General features: G+C 42.7%; 1 protein-coding gene across 1 annotated transcript in view; it reads left to right on the forward strand.

Moving 5' to 3' along the window:
• Positions 1 to 20,639, forward strand: part of fez2b (fasciculation and elongation protein zeta 2b) — a 29,916-nt gene extending 9,277 nt beyond the window's left edge. The window contains exons 3-10 of the mRNA XM_080745356.1: positions 1,461 to 1,580; positions 2,524 to 2,659; positions 10,802 to 10,929; positions 11,622 to 11,777; positions 13,009 to 13,089; positions 13,754 to 13,829; positions 16,511 to 16,576; positions 20,277 to 20,639. Of these exons, the coding sequence (XP_080601482.1) occupies positions 1,461 to 1,580; positions 2,524 to 2,659; positions 10,802 to 10,929; positions 11,622 to 11,777; positions 13,009 to 13,089; positions 13,754 to 13,829; positions 16,511 to 16,576; positions 20,277 to 20,293 (780 nt within the window). The 3' untranslated portion in view covers positions 20,294 to 20,639. The remainder of the gene's footprint in view (positions 1 to 1,460; positions 1,581 to 2,523; positions 2,660 to 10,801; positions 10,930 to 11,621; positions 11,778 to 13,008; positions 13,090 to 13,753; positions 13,830 to 16,510; positions 16,577 to 20,276) is intronic.
• Positions 20,640 to 21,928: the final 1,289 nt, after the last annotated feature.

Raw genomic sequence — 21,928 nt, forward strand, 5'->3', positions numbered from 1 at the left:
GTGTCCTAAATGTGTTTTGCAAAAGTCGGCCTGATGGTGGCGCTAGAAGAGGGCCATGTGTGAAATGAGGGGTGAAGGTTGTGATTTGCCATCCAAGGAATGTTTGTGCAAAGTTTGGCATTGAAAGGGCCAACGGTGGCGGAGATATGAGAAGGGGAAAAATGTGACGTGACGTGACGTGGCGTGACGTGATAGACAGACTGACAGCCGGTGGAGCTTTTCATAGTAACTGCGACCTGACGGTCGCAACAATGGTCTTTAAGGTGGTTGGGTTCCATTTGATAACTAAGGATGTGGGTTATTTTTCTTGTGGTTCCATTCGATATCCTTCTCCTATCACAGCAGCTCACCAATCTTGCTGCTGTGTTTGCACATTGTTTTACTTCACCCAGAAGGTACACACTACACACAATGTAATTCAATTCAAAGAAGCTTTATTGGCATGAGAAAACATATGTTTACATTGCCAAAGTAAGCGTCACAAATAAAATAAAAACTGTTGAACAGGGGGAACATAATATATACAGTTGGAGGGAGTACAGCATTGTGTAAACAGCTATGTTGCATTGTGACATTTTATATACATATATATATATATATATCCAGGGTATAAAGCTTTTGGAACAAATAGCAGCATTTAAAGGTAGCAGCTCTGTTTCATACTGTATAATGTGCAGTAGGTCTGGCACACACACACACACACACACACACACACACACACACACACACACACACACACACACACACGTACATACCATTTACAACCATGCATGCATGCACCACTTGCACAGAAAGTTGATTTGATTGATTCTTGGACTCTTTATCAGTCAGAAATGTCAGTCAGAAATGTTTCTGTTGCCAACCCCAAGTTTCCCGAGTTTGTATTGGTACCCCCCCTGTGTTTTTTGGACCTCAAAAAATGTATTAGGCATGATCGCGAACGCGAAATTGCATGTTTAACATGGCAGCCATGTTTGTTTACATCTGAAGAAAACATAATGGCTGCTATATCGTGAATGCCTGAACATATTTCCAAGCGGATTTTTTTTTGTTGGAAAGCTGTGAACAGCGTGCACACACATGGTGCATGATCTAGGCATGGACGTGCACGATCCGTGCACTATGAATTACATGGAAGTCTATGGAGACCATGGTATCTTGAACCTTCAAAGACATTTAATTGATTGCAACTTAAAGGAGTAGTTTGGTTTTTGTCACATTCCTTAGACAATGTAAATGGGGTAAATTTATTGTTATCACATTTTTGTCTTAGGAATGCGACAAAAAGCTAAAATATATATATATATTATTGAACTCTAGTCTCCATGGCGTGAGTAATCCACAGAAAAAAAGTCATTTTGGGGGTGAACTACTCCTTTATGTGTTAAAAAAAAGCACGTGGTACAGTCAGACATTAAGGTCCTCTTGTCTTGTCCCCCCTGTCCTCCCTGGTGGGACAGACTCTGGAGGAGCAGTGTCTGGACCTTTCGGACGACGAGGACCTGCGGGAGCAGATGGACATGCACTCCATCATCGTCTCCTGTGTCAACAACGACGAGCCGCTGTTCACCGCCGAGCAGGTGAGACACGCCCCTCTACCAAACCCCACCTTCTCTATGGAGACACAAAGAGTCTCCTCAAATCATTGGCTTAGCAGGGTTCCCACGGTCATGACATTCCTGGAAATATTTTGAAATTAGAAAAATATCTTTCCAGTACTGGAAAAGTTTTGGAATTTATGAAGGGTCCTGGAAGCATGCATTGTCTTTGGTTATTGATTTTGTTAATACCTCTGAAATGACAAATTAAACATGAGCCAAATTGTCAAATATTAGAGGCAGAAATTGTGAAAATAGCAGATCTACATGCTCACAACGCCTCGCAACGCGAGGCGTTGTGAGCTTGTAGATCTGCTATTTTCACAATAGACCCGTGTTATACAAAATTCCTCAACTCTTAGTGCTCGTCAGGGTGCGGGTCCCCAGTTAAAACATGATTATTTCGGGGGTCACGGCCTGAAAAGGTTGAGAACCACTGGCATACACCACCTGTCTTTGGGCATTGCGCATAGAAGTAAGCGACCTGTTATTGAGCTGAATTATTGTTATATAGTCCTGGAAATTGGGTTCAATATTCTGGAAAGGTTTTGGAAAAGTTTTGGAAATTAATTGGTAAAAATGTGTGGGAACCCTGGCTTAGGAATGCTAGCATACTACATAGCCATTTCAGAATGTTTGTTTGTGTGTGTATGTGAGTGTGGTGAGGGGATTACAAATGGCAGGCCTCTCCAAAAGGAGGGCCACACAGTTAGCAAGATATCGCTCGGTGTCAGCCATGAGAGGAAGCCGCTCAATTTGGAGGAGGCGTTGTTTCCTTTACCCATGATTTATGTCTGCTGTGTCTTGACACGTATGTCGACTTTACTGTATGTATGTAACAATGTTCTGCCGTTTAGGCTCTTTGTAACTGGCTGTTCTATGTTCATGTGGTCATGGATAAACATTTTAAATGTGTGTGTGTCAGGTGATCGAGGAGATCGAGGAGATGATGCAGGAGTCTCCAGACCCTGATGATGATGACGACAGTCCCTCTCAGTCAGACCTGTCCCTGCTGTCCCAGGACCTCAAACGCTCTGGATCCAACACCAGCCTGGAGGACCGTGAGTAAAGCCCTGCCCTGCCCTCTGTGTGTGTTTGTGTTTATGTGTGAGAGAGACAAATGTGACAAAGATGGTGCTCCGTTGTTAGTACACCCAAGTATCGTCAGTGAAGAGAACAATTATTATTGCTCTATAAAAGTATTGCTCATCGGGAGCAACTAGGGGTTCAGAGTCTTGCTCAAGGACTCTTCGACACTAACTCTGGGGGAGCCCGGGATCGAACTGGGAACCTTGCGGTTGCCATCCAGCCGCTCTAGCAGCCACTCTACCCCTGAGCCACTGCCGCCCCTTGATGTTAAACAAAAACAAAGGAAATGCAAATAAATTATGTTTTCATGGATTAATGCAAAAGATTGAATCATTAATAAATGGAAATGAAAAACACAAATTTGTATCCCTTTTTTAAAGCCGTGTCACACAGCATTTCCTGCCGTATCGATACGGTAACCTCTGTACAGATACAATTATCTTCTAGGAATACCATACGATAATTGTAGATGAATTGAAGACTGCCCTGGCTACCATACGCGTTCGGGATGTGTACAACGTGGTTTTTGTAGCCGGTGGCTACACAGGCAGTTTAAATGTAAGAAAATATTCAGAACACAGCCATGCCCAGAGCGCATTGTGCAAACCTTGTCAGAAGAAAAACACTGTGAGGATATGAAAGCCACTGCTCCCCCCCCCCCCCCCCCCCAACTCTTTTCTTTCTTCAGTTTTTGCAATAAAAACGTATCTAGCAATAAAGGTTTGAACTCATTTATCTGACTAGTATTTCTGTGCTGACTAGCAAGAGCTTTAAACATTATTTTATACTTTGGCTATTCAATAATAGCAGATCTACAAGCTCATAGCGTGGCACTCTGTGCCGCGCTATGAGCTTGTAGGTCTGCTGTTTTAGAAATAAATCACAACGATTTGTGCAAATCTTTGAATATGATCGAGACGATGTTATAAATGTCTTCTAAATCCTTCGAAGGTTTTTTGAAAAACTCATGTTTCTGTCGTCAGTGGTTGTCAAACTTCATATTTATAATTTGGCCGCGGACCCCCATCTCAAGATATGTTGTTCCAGGGACCCCCCAGAAGCGAAGATTTGAAAAATATATATATTCAAAGATTTCCAAACATTTTCATGAATAATAATAATAAAAAAGCAGATCTACAAGCTATTTTCAGCTATTTTTTAATAGCTAAAGCACAAGATAATGGGCTTAATAAAGCAGTGGACTTGACTAGACAAAGACACGTTCGTCCCTAACACACGCAGAGAGCAGCTCTCTCTCTTATGCAATGTGTGGCAGATCCGAGCAGACAGCAATTACTGCTGCATGCACGCTCTCTGCTGTTACATAATCCCTGATGCATATCTCACTTAATACAGTTGGTAGTTACAGAGACACACACACACACACACACACACCATAGCGGCCATAAGGCTATAGAGGATTTGCCATTATTTAACCTACATTTATGGCTTAACATTTACAAGTGTGATGTAGCAAGTCACGCACGCACGCATGCACGCACATACACACACATGTCCATGCTCTGCGTAAAGTTAAGTCGTGCCCGCTTCAGCCAGCAGAATGTAGAAGGGCTGTTCGGTGCTCAACAAGACACATTCAGGCATTGACACTAAGGCTTGCCCACCTGCCCCCGGCAGGTAAATAAAACGTCAGGGCAGGTGAAGTTGGCTTTCAGGTTGCCCGACAGGGCAAGTGCTCATTTGAGAGGGGACACAAATGTCTATAAACATGAGATATCTGTCTAAACACCTGAACGTGGCCAGTGCGCTGTGTCTTCTGGTCTGTGGAATGTAAAATAAGAGCACTATTTACCTATAATGTGCTGTTTTTACTGTTGCTACATTTAAAAATAAAAAATAAGTGTGAACCCATAGACATATTCAATCATAGCTAAAGTATTTGGTATTTGGATTTGGAGGTATTGAGGTATGACATTTTATCGCACAGGCCCAGAAAGTAAAGAAATAAGTGTTAAATTGAGCGGTAATTAAAATCGTACCTATCATTTTATAAAGGACGATTTACTTTTCGGGCAAGTGGGCATTAACTTCGGGCAAGTAGAACATGACCTGTACTTGCCCGATGGGCAAGTACCTCTGAGACCTTAGTGTCAACCCCTGACATTGCATCAGAACGAACAACACCTGGGCTCTTCAGAAGAGAGACTGGAGCTCTGCACGGTGTTGGGTGAAATCACCCGCCAAGGCCTTCTGACAGTAAGATCGGGCGGGTAGGCCTTACTGGGCGGTAGGGATCGAGCTCGAAACAAGGGCCCGCTACAAACTCGATAACAAATGTATTGAGTACCCGGTATCAATAAGCTTTGGCCTTATCAAGCCTGTTATCCGTCTGTCTTTCAATGTTATATGAGATGCATAAAAGTGGTTCCTGTGTAAATAAGCAGAAAGGCTTTCTAGGATCTCCTTTTAGTTGGTGATTTGTGCTGTCATGAAACTGTACTTTGTTCTATTGCAAACTGCTAATAAACTCTTAAATCAATCAATCAATCAATCGAGCATAGTGGCCCATGACGTCATGTTTAAGCAACCAGTAAGACTCCCTAATCGGGAGATAAGCGACCGTTGGTCGCTTATCTCCACAAATAGGCCAAAAGTTTGTTTTACCAATTATCAAGACATACGGGCAGTTGACAGTTTGCCATGGTTACTCATTGAAGTTGAATCTCCATATATGGAGATAACCTACCCATCACACTAAGTCTGACCTCACCAGCCCATATTTAGGCATGAGCAACTTATGTCTCCATATATGGAGATATGATGACATCACACAGTCCTCAGCCGATGATGTGGCGTGATGTCATACAATACACAAACGAGCCCTACAGTATAAAGGGGCAATTCTTGCCAGGAAAGAAGCATTTCTTCGACTCAGACCTTATCGCCAGGGTTGGCTTATAGCAGCTGTCGGTAGGACCATATATGGATTCTGTTAGTGTGGATCTCCTAACAGGGCATCATCTGGGATACAATCCCTTTTATGCCCATATATGGAGATCCCTAACAGAATCCCTTTCATGCCCATATATGGAGATCCCTAACAGAATCCCTTTTATGCCCATATATGGAGATCCCTAACAGCATCCCTTTTATGCCCATATATGGAGATCACTAACAGCTAACAGAATCCCTTTTATGCCCATATATGGAGATCCCTAACAGAATCCCTTTTATGCCCATATATGGAGATCCCTAACAGAATCCCTTTTATGCCCATATATGGAGATCCCTAACAGAATCCCTTTTATGCCCATATATGGAGATCCCTAACAGAATCCCTTTTATGCCCATATATGGAGATCCCTAACAGAATCCCTTGTATGCCCATATATGGAGATCCCTAACAGAATCCCTTTTATGCCCATATATGGAGATCCCTAACAGAATCCCTTTTATGCCCATATATTATGGAGAAATCCCTGCTCTGAGTATCTGACATCAGTGTGATGTCACCTGTTTATGCCCATATATGGAGATCCCTGCTCTGCGTATCTGGTTGCTATGGTAAACAGTTGGTTGCTAGGGTAAAAAAACATGGTTGCTATGGTAAACAGTTGGTTGCTAGGGTAAAACCATGGTTGCTAAGGTGGTTGCTAACGTACACTAACAGACCAGCAACAACAGACTGTTGCCACAGCAACGTACACAAAGGTTTGTGTACACATGTGGTGTGATGTCATACTGATGCGGAGATATGAGCAGGGCAAAGGTGTGACGTGTGACCGACGGACGGACGGACGGACGGCCGGTGGAGGTTTTCATAGTAAACTGCTCCCTGACGGTCGCAATCAAGACAAGAGGCGATCAAGAAATGATTACAGTACTATTCATAATATAAAGCCATTTAACACTTATTGCACATTAATGAATGGTTGTTTTTTACTTTTGTCAATTGTCATCTTCATAGATGGTGGTCAGCAACAAACTTACAGTCACAACAACTGGCCTATAAAAAAAGATAACAGTTCTGTTCAGAGTTTGTCGTCTCACATCTTTCCACAAAATATTAGAAAACGCTCAATAATGGGCTCGATAAAAGGCAGACTCAATAAGCAAGATTGATAAGGTGCTCATTATCAATAAAGATTAAGGAGCTCCATCCCTACTGGGCGGGGTTTCTTTCTTTTTTTACAGTGGTTGGGCGTTGTCCTATTCTAATACAGACCCAATGCCCCATCTCAGCACCAGCCTCAGTGGCTTGGCTGGCTAATCACTAGACTCCCGTCCCACACCTCCCGGGTTCCCATCCTGCTTGTGCCACTATTCGTCTGCCCACCGCAGACAACTTTCTTTTGCCAGATAAAGTGTAGTTATTGACCATGACAGAGATGGTCAGAGGTCTCAAGCGACTGTGAGCCTTGAAGCCCTCGGCAGATGATTTCACTGGCGTACGCACTGCACTAGTCTGCTTGTTCATTATATTGCAGGAGTCACTGCAGGGGAGTCATCTGGGTCATCAGGAGATGACATTTGACTCCCCCTAGTGTTGACATTTAACCTCAGTTATTGGCGACTTCAGGGAGCCAGTTTTCTATGGAGAAACACACGGCAAGTGGAGACGTCCGGTTTTAAGTTTCGAGACCTCACGTTGACTGCTGCGTCTCGACTCACAGATTGACAACAACCTCCCGTGGAAGGAGGAAGAGAATGGATGGAACAGAGATATTTGTGTGTTTATTAACCCATTCAGGCCGGGAACACATTTTGCTGTTTGGGAGGGGCTTACAGTACATTTACAGTATGTAGCAACATATTTGTTTTGTAGGCTAATTTCTGATTTAGCCCTATTCTACAGGTTAGGCCTAAATGGGTGCTCTGGTGTTTTCTACAAACTGGGATTTTCTTTGCATGATTTATGCTTCTGACGCACCCTCAACGTGAATAGTGATCTTAAAACAACGTGTCGCGCATCAGAGTTTTGTCTGTGGAAAGGACGGGGCTAAGCCTTTCAGGGTAGCGTGAGCAAGCCACGATCGGCAGTCAACCTGCGGGCCGAGACCCCCTGATGGTCGCCCCTCGCCATCATGGCGTCTTACTGGTTTTATGAATATTTGTCCCCAACTCTTTAGGAATAGTTTTTACAGATGAATCTGATTTCAACACAGTCGATGCCCATTGGTTTAGCTGTGACATGATGTGTTATACTGTAGTTCAGGTAAGAGTTTTATTATATGTATGCAACCATTAATTTATAAACCACTTTCAAAGTGGCATCCCTTCCTATTTTGGGAATGTCCTTATTGGCGAACATTTTTAAACGTTTTCTCTTTTCGCCCCCAAACAAATAGTGAAAATACTTGATCTACAAGCTCTCAGCGTGTCACCACAATTTTAGAAATAGTGTATGGTAACTTGTTTTTTGCCAATAACCCCTGTTTTCTGAAATTACACCTCTGGGTGACTGACGCTGTTAGGGCAGTAAATTTATGTAACTATACATCAGTTCGACCAATTATATTACACAGTACAATATGGTCTAAATATATTTCTATGGCATGCAACAACTTGCACACACACACACGCCTCCTGGACAGATACTCCAGGAAGCTGCTGAAAACCTGTGTGGTCACTGGTCACTCATGAGAGTGACCACATGCCTGCACCCAGGCTCTGCTAGACTGGTTTAACACAGACGCTGTGTCACCCTGAGGAACTGGGGGACACGTGCACACACACACACACGCACGCACGCACGCACGCACGCACGCACGCACACACACACACACACACACGCACGCACAAAACCTTCAAAGCCAGAGGATACTACTGTAACTTGTTTGACCACGACGACCACTCGCTGCTCACTCTGTTTCCTTGTAATTATCATGTATTGTATTCTGTGCAATGACCAATCAATGTATGTAACGAAACCTGTTTGTATGGTCCATCCCTTATGCTTAAGGGGCAGGGCCAGACAATATATACTGTACGTTTTCAACTATTCGGGGCCATTCTCTGGTGACAGCCACGTGCTCTAGGAAGAAGGGAAGTCCGCACACTGTTCAGCAGCTCCAGTGACAATTTTATTTAAGGGAAACAACGTTTCGACCCATATGGGTCTTCATCAGGTCTGACAGCCACGTGCTGTCACTAGACTAACGCCCGTACATGTGCTATGTGCTTCCTCTCATTGACAGCCCTGGCTGTCAATGAGACAGAGTACACATTATTGCTGTGTTTGTTAAATAAACAAACGCTCAGAAACTCAACCTAGTGACTTCTTATTGAACACTCTCAGTACCGTTTGCCTCCAAGTGTACGACAATGTACACCCCATAATTGGCCACGTCAACGCTTCGACATTCGTCTATGACGATTAATTGTCACTCAAATAATTGGCGATTAACACATCTGCCGCCTTACACGTTTATAAACGTTCTATTTTGCCCAGCTATCTACCGCCTTACACGTTACTGTACGTTCTACCGTTTTTGGCCACTGGGGGGCACTGTTCACTAATATATGAGACAGCAATGTGTTCACAGCTCTTTGGGCAGCCTGTGATGCTGATAAAAAATTATAAAAATGTTATTCATGTAATCAGCTTTCTGCACACCTTCTTCAAGATGGCTGCCAAAATGGCCACCATCCACATGCTGTAATTGTTTGTGTGTGTTAATCTAAAAATAGATTTTTCTTGGGGTTGATTATATTTTTCTGCCAACTGCAAGGGGGCAATGGACATCTTCTGAGAGCTTATTTTTTTTCAAAAAATGTTTAATTTTTTTTTTATTTTCATTTTAATTTTTTGTAAAAAGCCGGGCAGTACTAAGATAGATTTTTTTTAACCCTTGGCAGGCATTGTGTTAACGATTTAATTGTGCTTTTGTCGTTGATAATTACATTTCTGTTTGGCTTTTAGGCTTTGAAGTTGCATATGGCAGATAAGACACATAACCTAAACACACAAATAAATTACTGACATATTTGACAACTTACTACTTAAAAAATAACATTGATAGTGGAAATAGCCGATCTACAAGCTCACAACGCGTCGCATCAGATCTGCTATTTCCACTATTTCTGACATTTTTCAACATTCACGATTATGACAAAATAATTGCGATAATGTCAAATAATCACGATTAGACGATTATGTAATAATTGTGACAGCCCTATTCGTCTTCCTCAGAGTCAAACAGGAGACGGACGGTCACCCCCACAAAATAAACAACGTGCAGACCAGTCGAGTGCTCCGTTGTTTTTATTCGGGCATTCTCTTTGGGAACCATGCACAAAAATGAATTTCATGCGCCTTTTTTACTCTGTAAACCTGTGATGTGACAATAAAGCTGATTCTCATTCTGATTCTCTCCTGAAGTTCCCAGGTGTTATTCCCCCCAAATGTCCATAGTCGCCTCTGGAATGGTTCCGCTGTTAGTTTGACTAGTGGTTGATGGTAGATGTTGTGGTTGTCTCGCTTCCTGTTTTGTTTTTCACTTTCTTTCTTGTCACTCTGTCAGTCTGGGTTGTAATGTTTTCAGTGAACAGTTTTCAGTGAATCTACAGCGTCACACAAAAGCATCAAAAGTAGCAGATCTACAAGCTCAAAGCAGGGCGCATACTTTTGAATTTGAATCCTGAACATGTGAGGTTTCCACCCGATAGACGATATTTAAGAATTCTCTATTATGTTCCTCTTTTAAAAAAAACTGAAATGATAATTTCTTAATTGTTAGAGAGAGAAGGGGGGGAAAAAAATATTTTTCAGCCTTTTTTTCATTTAGTGTCAGAAATGTTCTGCCATAGTCTTATCTTGATGTGCTGGTTATAAAATGCTAAATAAAGCGTTGAATGGCAGCGAGGGTGGCTTTGGCTCAGGAGATAGAGTGGTGCTTGGCAACTGGAAGGATCCCAGTTCGATCACGGGCTCCCTCAGAGTTAGTATCGAAGAGTCCTTGAGCAAGACTCTGAACCCCTCGTTGCTCCCGCAGGTTGGTGCCTTGCATGGTTTCCTCTGCCATCGGTGTATGAATGGGTGTGTGACTGGGTGAATGTAATGCACAATCTCTTTAAAGCGCCATTGGTAAAGGCGCTGTATAAATGCACCATTTCCCAGTGTGTGTTACTGTTGACTGTGTTGTTCTACTCAGGGCTGAGACAGCTGTCCATCTCTGAGCTGACGTCCACCCTGGAGGAGGTGGAGGCGGCCATACGGCGCTACAGCGAGGAGCTGATCCAGGCTCTGGCCCTGAGAGATGAGCTGGACTATGAGAAGGAGGTTTGTTAACTTAAACCCTAGTATAGAACATATAATAATAATGATAATAATAAACCTTTATTTATATAGCACCTTTCAAAACCAGGTTACAAAGTGCTTTACAGGGGGACACAAAACAATAGAGGACAAAGAACAGAACATACACACAAAGGTTATAAGATTAAAAACAGTGCAAAAAAACTATGCAAATAAATAAATACATAGCTTGCAGAATTCAAATACATAAAGGTTACATTAATTAAGGATTAAAAGCTAGTCTGTAAAAATGGGTTTTAAGAAAAACTTAAAACAGGGGACAGACTCAGCAAGGCGGATCTCAAGGGGCAGGGCATTCCAAAGGGTAGGGGCTCTAAAAGCAAAGGCCATTAAGTTGACATGTTGGAGTGTCCAGGAGAGCTTTGTTAGCTGATCTCAGTGAGCGTGATGGCACGTAGTTTGACACTAGGTCTGAGATGTAAGCAGGTGTTCGCCACCAGATTTAGGGATGTTAAAGCATTTGAGGACTAAATCCAGGCTTGGACTTTTTTCTTGGTGTCATGACTTTCAGAACGAATGTTCTTACGATGAACCAAGCCAAAATGGTACATCAAGGTTCGTTGATTTTTGCCTGCATTCATTCATCCATTCATTAACTGGTGCACAAACACACACAGCATGCTGAGCACCCTCATGTGTTTTCTAACACCACGCAGGTGAAGAACAGCTTCATCTCGCTGCTCATCGACGTGCAGAACCGCCAGAAGGAGCACAGGGAGCTGCTGCGGAAGAAGAAGAAGATCCGCCACACGACCAGCAGCACCACGGGCCCCAACGGACACCGCAGCTCCAGCACGCACGTCCCTGGCACGGTGAGGCAGACACGCAGTAGCCTCGTGTAGCCAGACAACTATTCCACTATCTCCGAATGCTACATAGCAGTGGTTCCCAAACCTTTTAGCCCCTGACCCAAAGGAGAAATTAGACATTTGCCCGTGACCCAAACTAGTGAAAACAGCAGATCTACAAGCTCACAATGCGTCGCTTCGCACCACGTTGTGAGCTTGAGATAGATGGGATATTTTTGAAGATTTGTGCCTGTAATGACATGTCCAAAATAGGGATGCCAGTTATGCTATTTAGGCCTGAACACAAATCTGTGTCACTCACTTTAGATTTGAACCACTTTAACCATTATTTTATGCTTTAACTATTAAACAATAGCACATATACAAGCACACAGCCACGCTGCAAGCTTGTAGATCTGCTAAGTCGTGAACATTTGTGTAAGTCTTTGAATGCTTTTGACCCAATTCTATAAGTGTCTTCTAAATCCTTCTTTCTAAATCAGTGGACCCCGAAAATTACATGTATTTGGCCGCAGACCCCCATCTCAAAATATCTTGTTCTAGGGACCACCCAGAAGCAAATATTTGAGTTACAAATTTTGTAGAAAGAAATATTCCAAAAAATCACGATTTTTCAAAAATAGCAGATCTACAAGCTCACAGCGCGGCACCAGTGCCGCGCTGTGAGCTTGTAGATCTGCTATTTTTCAATTGTTAAAGCATTAAAGGGGCACTCCACCACTTTTCAACCTATGTTCATATAATTGGTCCTCACTCAAAAATAGCTTTTCTTTTTTTCTTTTTTTTTTTTCTCAGAGGAGGGCTGTCAGCTGGTCAGAAACCCATAGTCTTGTGACATCATCGATTACCAATCCAGCTTATAGAAACTGCAGGCTTTCTATTCCTGAAAAGTTGCAATTTTAAAGTGGAAGCCATTGTTCTCGCGATATTAAAAATCGAAATATTTTTTTCAAAAATATTGATTACATTTTTTTTGGGGGAAAATGATGATGTCACAAGACTATGGATTCTGAACTTCCCACAGCTATCCTAGGAGACTTGGACTGAGTAGAAAAAAATTGTGACATTTTATCATGAACATTAGTGAGGACCTATTATATGAAGACAGGTTGAAAAGTGGTGAACTACTCCTTTAAGCGTTAACCCTGTGCTGCGTATAAACTCCTTATCTCCTCTTTTCCTTCCTTCCTTCCTTCCTTCCTTCCTTCCTTCCTTCCTTCCTTCCTCCTCCTAGCTCCTCATTCTGGAGGGACTGTCCAATGTCATTCAAAATGGCCTCCGTCAAACTTTCGGCGGCACGGGAGGGGACAAACAGGTGGCCCGCCCTCTCTCTCTGTCTCTGTTTCTTCACCTTTCTGTTGGCTTCAGTTCTCGGTTTATCTTTTTCATGGTTTGTTTTCTTCACAGCGACAGCTGGCGTTCCCTGCTATGAGTTGATCTCCACCCAGTCTCTTTTTTCTTTCCTTAAGTCAATCTTTTACTTTTTTGTCTTCTTTTTTTTTGACTTTCAGTATTTCTTCATCCTGTTTCATAACTCTTTCTGTTACAGCATTTAATGTTAGTTTCTTTGTTGGCTGAGCCACTGTTTTCTTTGTTTTGGGCTCATTTTAGCCCGTAGCACATACCATAACACGACCATGCAGGCTTATGCAAAATGTTAGAAAGTAATCTAGATAGCATGTTACTTAGACGGATGACAGGTTACTTTGTTGACCTGACATCCTAGAGTTTCTATAGTTTCAATGTACAGATTAGGGCATTAAAGAAAATTGTTGTTAGTGCCTTTGTATTTTTTTTCTATCATTATTTTTGCTCCATGCGTGCGTCTGTACAGCATTCAAACAGTAGGATTGCTAATTGTCAAGGACTAAATTGTAAATTGACCAGCCCTGCTTCCATCATCTTAACTCTTTCATCGTCTCATACCTCTCTCTCTCTCTCTCTCTCTCTCTCTCTCTCCCTGTCTCTCTCTCCATCAGTATCTGACCACGGTCATCCCCTATGAGAAGAAAGCAGGCTCTCCGTCTGTTGAAGACCTCCAGATCCTCACCAAAAGTCAGTATCAACATGGAGAAACCCACTCCCCCGGTCAGACAGAAACCTTGCATCTCCAAAGTGTATCTTTTTGCTGTTTCATTTTTTTCTCCATCAATTACTGCCCTATATTTTATGCATTGTCGTATGGCAGGCAGTGTCACACCAAAGTAGTGAAAATAGGTGATCTACAAGCTCACGTGCGGCAGCTTGAACGTGGCTCAGTCTGTCTGTGGGTTTTATACATTTTGAACAAATGAAAAGTATTAACAAGGCCCGCTGGCCTAGAGTTCTCAAATTCTGCTGAACCCGTTCCTACCCAACCCGGGTAGGGTAGGGCCTAAAATGTTTGCTAATTAGTCAGGCTGGGCCTCAGGCTTAATGAAAAAGTATTATTATTTAGTAGTATTATTATCATTTATATTACTTTTACTCTGCGATAGTTCTCAAATTCTTACCGAACCCGACTCTACCCAATGTTTTCTGGCTGTGTAGGTGCTAAAATGTATGCTAGTTAGTCGGGCCGGCCCAGTTAGCCCGCTGAGAACTCTACGCTGGCCTAGCGGTCCGGGCGTAAGTAACAGTTTTGGACATACAAGGGTTCTCTCCTGAAAGTGGTCATTAGTACTGTATGTATGTCTTCACTGTCGAACTTATCTCTGTATTTTAACTTTTCGTGTTCTTTTTTTATTTGTAAATGAACGCCTCACTTTATCATTCTACAGCGTCACACAATAACATCAAAGGTATCAGATCCGCTTTGTGACACGTTTCGAGTTTGTCGATCTGCTGCTTTTGAATTTGAATCCTGAAAACTATTATTTATTATTATTTATTGACATATCGATGGCCAAAGTGAAAAAATCACTCTGTTGGGGAAATGAATACGAAAATGTGTGTTCAACATCAAAACCTATCTACTATTTCTAGTTGGCAAAATGAGGGGCACAACGATCTTGCAGACAGGCTGACCATGTGCAGCATAGCCTGTTGTCCTCATTTCAAGTGAAATCCAAAAATCATGAAATTTGCAGACAGGAGGTTTTGCGTTTTGGCCATCTATATGAGGTTTCCACCCAACAGAGACTTAAATAACCTGACTGCGCCAGATGATAGTAGCAGTGCGTCCGCTCTGCCTACTAGCATCTGGTACTGCTCCAGCACACTCGATGTAAGGGGCGGGCCATTTTTTGAATTGCTAAGCAGGTGATTGGATGGGGCCGTCTGTCTATCACAGTCTGGAGTGCCAACTCCAACCACTCATATTGGCTTGTCTGCATGACGTTACACCCAGAATCCGCCTCCTGGGTTTCCACGTGGTCTGCAATCAGACTCTATTGGCTCAGAGCCGCTCAGAGCCCGCCCGTAGCTGCCGCTGATTGGTCCGGCCCGGGGCTTTACGAGTGTTATCAACTCTCTACCCAGAGAACTCAGACGGTAAAGTAGGGCGCTACGCACTACTGCCACCATCTGACGGAAGTCAGGCTAAGACTTAAAACATTCAATGCCCGATTTAGATAGTTCTTTCCTCTACCTTTGAAAAATCGCGGAATATTCTCTGTCGCGCGTGCACACAGGTCTCGTAGGTTGTGAAAATATTCCTTGCATTTGAAAGCTAGAGCCGTGTAACTGCAGCATGCTCCAAACCCCCTCCCCCATGCACACACGTTAGTGTGTTTTACCTTTTTATCTTATATTATCTTACATTTATACATTTGGTGAACCATAGTATAGCTTACGTAGTCCAGGCGTTTCGGGCAGTATTTTGATGGAATCGTGCACTTTATGAAAGAAGCATGACATTTGGCACACAGAACATGCCATATGGAACATTTTTGGCCATAGGGACATCACAGATTTGTCTTTGGAAACTTGTGGGAGCCAATCAAAGTTGGCAGTAGAAAAGTACAAAAAACATTCCTTGGGCTAAAAACAGTTTTGTCAGGGCCGTTTTTCAGAAAGGAATGTTTTTTGTGCAAAACAAATGCTTGCATTGGATTCAGAATCCCGGAAAAACCCTAGTTTGACACCTCACATGCTACTTAAAGCATATTTATTTTTTGTATTATTTTACTATATAGTAAAGTCTGCGAGTGCCCAACTTTGATTGGCTCCCACAAGTTTCCAAAGACAAATCTGCAATGTCCCATTTTCCATATGGCATGTTCTAAATGTGTGCCAAATGTCATGCTTCTTTCATAAAGTGCACCTTTTTTGCCTGAAAGTCACTATGAAGTTGTTCACAGAAGTCGAATATTCGCTTTTTTTTTTTCTTTTTTTTTGTCAGTGCCCCTGGTGAATGAATTTGTTAATGCTCTATGCCAGGGGTTCTCAAAACCTTTTTAGGCTGTGACACCCAAAATAAACATATTTGACCCCTACCCTGACAAGCACTTGGAATTGTAGGTATTACATTTAATGTGACTCGGTTCCACATATAAATATTGTGAAAATGGCAGATCGGCTATTTTCACAATGTTCGCCTCTTGCTTACTTAATATTTGACAGTTTGGCCAGTCCTGGAGAATATTCGACTATTCGAATACTTTGAGGTCGAATAATTCGAATACTAAAAATCACCATTTGTGAATGCCCTAGTATAGCCTAGATAGAACCTGCTCTGCTGACAGCCAGGGCAGGCTGTGTGACGATCTGTGTTTCATGAGTTTTCATCACTCTGTCGTGCTTGCTTTCCCCTCCAGTCCTCCATGCCATGAGGGACGACAGTGAAAAGGTACCCAGCCTGCTAACAGACTACATTCTCAAAGGTAAGACACAGGCCTTTTATTCATTATCAAAGATAAAACATCTGCCATGTATTCATTATCAAAAGTGAAACACCTGCCTATATACATATCAAAGATAAAACCTTCTACAGCAGGCTATAGGCAAACTCATTTTGGGGTGAGGGCCGCATTGGATGAAAGGTGACTTGATGAGGGCCGCAACGGCGCAACCAGCCGCGGATCGGATGGCATGCACTTTGCTTTTTTTTTTTTTCTCAGTCACTGCTATAGCTAGCAGTATAGCAGTATATCATTTTCCAAATTGTGTTAATTATTAAGTAAAATAGCTACTTTCATTATTGGTGCTACAGTTGCAGCCTACAAGAAATTTGGTACGAGAAATGCTATTTGTTTGAGTGCCAATAAGAATAAATGAATCATTTGATAATAGAATAATTCTATTCCTGATACAGTACCTGTTATAATTTGTAAATGGCTACAAAACATTTTGTTTGATGCAGGACAATCATTTTTATTTCATTTTATTTTGAGTAATGAACAATAATGGAATATTCAGAAAATATCAGTGAATAATAAAACTTTTATTTTTATGCTGGTTTTGCCGGTTGCACCGTTGCGGCCCTCATCAAGTCACCTTTCATCCAAAGCGGCCCTCACCCCAAAATGAGTTTGCCTAGCCTGCTGTAGAAGGTTTTATGGCACATGGCACGTGCCCATGTGCACGTGGCACGTGCCCATGTGTGCGACCTCACCCTTACGTCTTACTGGTCATTATTTCACACAAACTAGTAATTACAGTGATCATTGGGAGTGCTGTCCTCCCGGACGATGATGGTGTGTCTTATTGTAGCTCTGAGCTCTCAATCAGATGTACTTTTGAGCGCTGTCCTTTTCATGTTCTATTCCTGACAGTCGTACAATAGACGGTGTTAGAAAGGAACAGGGCAGGGATGTTGGCACAGGAACGCGGTCTTATTATGAGCGGACTCTGTTGAAATAACAATAAAAGAGCGTTCTAAAGTTGCCCGGCACGCCCGGGGTTTATGTTTCATGTGGCTGTTCCACATGACGTCATCTTCTCAAAAAGAATGGCCCATGTTACATAATATTCTTTAAAGAAATGGAGATTATAGATTTGGTTCTGTTTATACAGTTTTTTTGAAAGACTGGAAAGTATGTTATTTTAAGAAGGTGATGATAAGAGAGAGGGTAGATGGCGTACAGATGTGCCGTTTCAACTCGGTATCTGTTCTTTTCCTGAAGATGTCCTGCAAAAATGCATTATTTCCACAGGTTTCTTTCCCTGTTTTCCCTTTCTAATCTTTATGGAGAATGAAGCGTATTTTTGCAGATGGCAAGAAATCACTCCATTCATATCCAATCCACTTTCATAGGTAGTTTTAAACTTCAGAGTCAGAGAAGGTCATGAAAATAACAACAAAAAAAAATAGCTGATCTACAAGCTCAAAATCTACTGTCTTGCCAATGGCAGTACTCGTGAAGTTGTGAAATGGCACATCTGTACGTGGTCATCTCTGACTGTTACCATCATTGTCTCTGCTCTGTGCTGCCTTGCTGTGTGTGTCTATAGCTCTGCTATGAGAGCTAGAGAGAGGAGATGGAGGTTTGTGAGGCACTCAGTGCACCTTCACACACATACAACATATCACTCAGTGCACCTTCACACACATACAACACATCACTCAGTGCACCTTCACACACATACAACACATCACTCAGTGCACCTTCACACACATACAACACATCACTCAGTGCACCTTCACACACATACAACACATCACTCAGGAGCCTTTTCCACCTGCAAAGAACCGGTTCTGGTTCTTTCTCCCGCCTATGGGAAGAACCAGAGGTGTGTTTTTCCACCGAGAACCCGAGTTGGTTCCGAACCGTAAAAGTTGGTGTGGTTCCAGAGCCAAATCCTTGGCTCTGGTTCAATCTGGTGGAATCGCAAGCCGGTTCGCAAGAACGAACCAAGTTTCCCAAGAAAGTTGAACCGGCACTGGTTCTGGAACCGGTTCTTTGCCGGTGGAAAAGGCCCCACTGTCAGTGCACCATCACTTTACACACATACAACACAACACGTAGGATGATAGGATCCTGCTAACATCCTCTACAACAGTGGTTCTCAGAGTTGATTCCTGGGACTCTGTGGGTTCCTTTATGGGGGACTAAATTGACCCAATTGTTGTGCTATAATGTATAAACAATACTCCATAAGTGTTGATAGTTGCAGCTCTACTGCACACATCTCCCCTAAACCTCTTTCCGTGCCACTGTCCTCCCTGGTTACAGCTCCCCCTGGCTGCCATCAGGCTGTAGTGTAGTGCATATAGTGCTGAGCTGTGCTTGTAGATTATACGTTTAAGCCTGAAACGGACTCCTTGCAAGTGAGCGCAAATGACAACGCCACACCCTGCCTGGCACAAACACGCTTTCCTGGTAAACATACGCAAGGCGCGCTCTTATACACCAGTGGAGGTGCTAAATCCACACATTTAAATCTACAGCCTGCTTTATTTAGGAAAGACAGAGCATAACGGAGCACATCAAAGAAGACAGCTTTGTTCTGTTGTTTCCTGCTCTAGAAACCAGGAGACGAAACTAACGCTTGCCTGACTGCCCGAGTGCCCGTGGCAAATAAGTAAAACGTGCGGGCAGGCGGAGTTTGCTTTCAGGTTGCCCACCAGGCAAAGTGCATTTGAGTTGGGGAAACAACTGTCTTTAGTTTGCTATAAACTGAACGCATGATGTCTGTGGAATTTCAAATAAGAACATGCAGAGTTTTCTCTGTTGCTACACAATAAACCCATCGTCACTATTGAGCTATTTGGCACAAATATTGAATTCACAAGTGAAGTAAAAAAAATGTAAACTGAAAAGTAAATCTAAATTTCACATTTGTCTTTTGCAGTCAAGTGGGCATGACCTGTACTTGCTCTGAGACCTCGGTGTCAACCCTAGAAACCCTCACGGCAATGCTTGCACAGCGTTAACGAGCTTCAAGTCGCGTGTGAAGTCCATGTCGCGTACAGTAGCTCGAAGCGTTGGCGTTAACTTGCGTGGAGTTTGTTTTCAGGCTAAGCTTAACGTCCCTAACAAGCAGGCACTCACACTCACACACAAACCTCCCAAGTGTTCTAAACGGCAAGCTCCTAGTTCCTGTGGTGTGTTAACATTAGTGCTGTTCATCTGTTTTATCTTCTGCTGAGAACCTTCTACTATCTGCTGATTAGGGATGGGACGATATGAAAGTTTCATATCACGATTATTGTGACAAAGGAAATCCCGATTTACGATATTATCACAATAACCAAAATCCATTATCCTGGGGTGGAACATTTGCCAAAAAATAGCTGATCTACAAGCTCACAACGCGTCGCAACGCGACGCGTTGTGAGCTTGTAGATCGGCTATTTTTTGGCAAAGACATTTGAATGAGAGCAAAAAAAAGACTGTATCAAGTACCTATATTATAAGTACCTTTTACCAGTTATAGAGGGTTTAAGTGGTACCGGATATGCAGCTCGGCAAATGAAAGGTGAATTGATCCCAGTGCATGACGGAGGACGATATCACGATATATTAAATCTCCACGATACGATTATCGTGAGTGTTTTTTTTATCACGATAAACGATAACATCGCTTATCGTCCCATCCCCACTGCTGATCCACTGCTCTGGTCTCCTCTTGTCTTCACAGTTCTCTGTCCAACATGAACGGGGAAGGCAGTGGTCTCCTGGTCCTCCTGCTCGGAACATCAGCAGCGTTTTGGGGAGTGATTTCTACGAACGGGACGATGACAGAACGCCATCAGAAGCCACCTCCTTTTCTTTCCCCCTTCCTTCCAATGACTGAAATATTCATCGTCTCTCGTGACGTTTTCTTTTATTTTATTATAGTTTCTTTTTTTCTTTTTTTTTTGGCACGTTGTTCGTCCTGGAGATGGCGCGCACAGTAAAATCCGGAGCGTGACTCTTTGTTGTACATCTTTTCCGGGTCAAAGTAACCCATCTGGATTTTGCCGTGTTGGCACGTATTTTAAACTCGCACGGTTTTACCCTCGGGCCGCTGGTCTCCTTTCAGTCGAAATCTTGGCCCGTTTTTAATACGTGCTACGTGCGGTTTGTTTTTTACTTCACAGTCCTGTCCCCCCTGTCCCCTGTCCCGCATGGTAACTTCTCTCTGTCAGCCAGTAATCAGTATTATTTCAAAGACAATTCAGTTGACTCTGTTTAGTAGCCAGTGGCTGTTGGAACACTTAAAGGCCCATTTCACCTCTGGGACAACCAGATCTTATTTTATTGTTGTTTGGGACGATCAACACATTTTTTTAATTTTTTCATGCATTTTGCATCATATGATGCATCATGCTGCATCATATGATGCAAAATGCATCACTAGTCATGCTGACATACTAAAATATCTCAAAACACAGATTGAACACAAAAGATAACTCAGGATTGTGTCTATCGGGTCCCAAACAACAATAAAATAAGATCTGGTTGTCCCAGAGGTGAAGTGGGCCTTTAAACGACCGTGGCGTCATGTCAGCTCCACAAGGCCGACATCATGAATAGGAGCCTTACGACAGTGGTTCTCAACCTCTTCAGGCCCCCCAAAAATAATCATATTTGAACTGGGGACCCACAGTTTGAGAACCACTGCCGTACAAGACGGCGAAAATGCCACTTTTTGCAGATCCTGATGAGTTGTGTTTTATATATCCAGTGAATCTGCCTCAGTTTCACTCCTGAAATAACTCGTGGCCAGACTCCTTAGAATCTGGCTGGTAGCAGCGTCTCACACACCCACACAAGCACCCTGGTTTTACCTGTCATTATTGTTCGGGGGGGAAAGCGTTGATTTAATAGCATTAGTTGATGTGTGGCATAAGGTGTCTGTGAGGACCAGAGCGCTGCCGCTTCTCACGGCAAACAACAGAGAGAAACACCCTTTAGCTGTACCAGCTGGAGCCGTAGTTCTGGAGAGAAACACCCTTTAGCTGTCCCAGCTGGAGTTGTAGTCTGTCCTCCTTGCATGCTGCTTTATACACTCGATAGAGTCGCGTTAATCTTATAATTAAAAATATTACTATTAAAATGAAATATTTTGTATACTACATTGTGACATTGCACAGTTTGGAGACTTTTAAGAGGGAGAAAAAAAACGGAAAGAAGAAAAAGTGACTTCACGAAAAAGGGAAGAAAAAAAAGTTTAAATTACTTTTTGCGAGTTAGCTGAAAGAACAAACATGTACAGAATAATATTTTTCAATGAAGTTGTTTTTTTTTTAAAAGAGATGCCAGTAGCCACTTTGGAACACCATGGTGACGTCACATAGTAGTCGTTGT

Source organism: Nannobrachium achirus, assembly GCF_963921795.1.
Source record: "Nannobrachium achirus genome assembly, chromosome: 16".
NCBI classification, from domain to species: Eukaryota; Metazoa; Chordata; class Actinopteri; order Myctophiformes; family Myctophidae; genus Nannobrachium; species Nannobrachium achirus.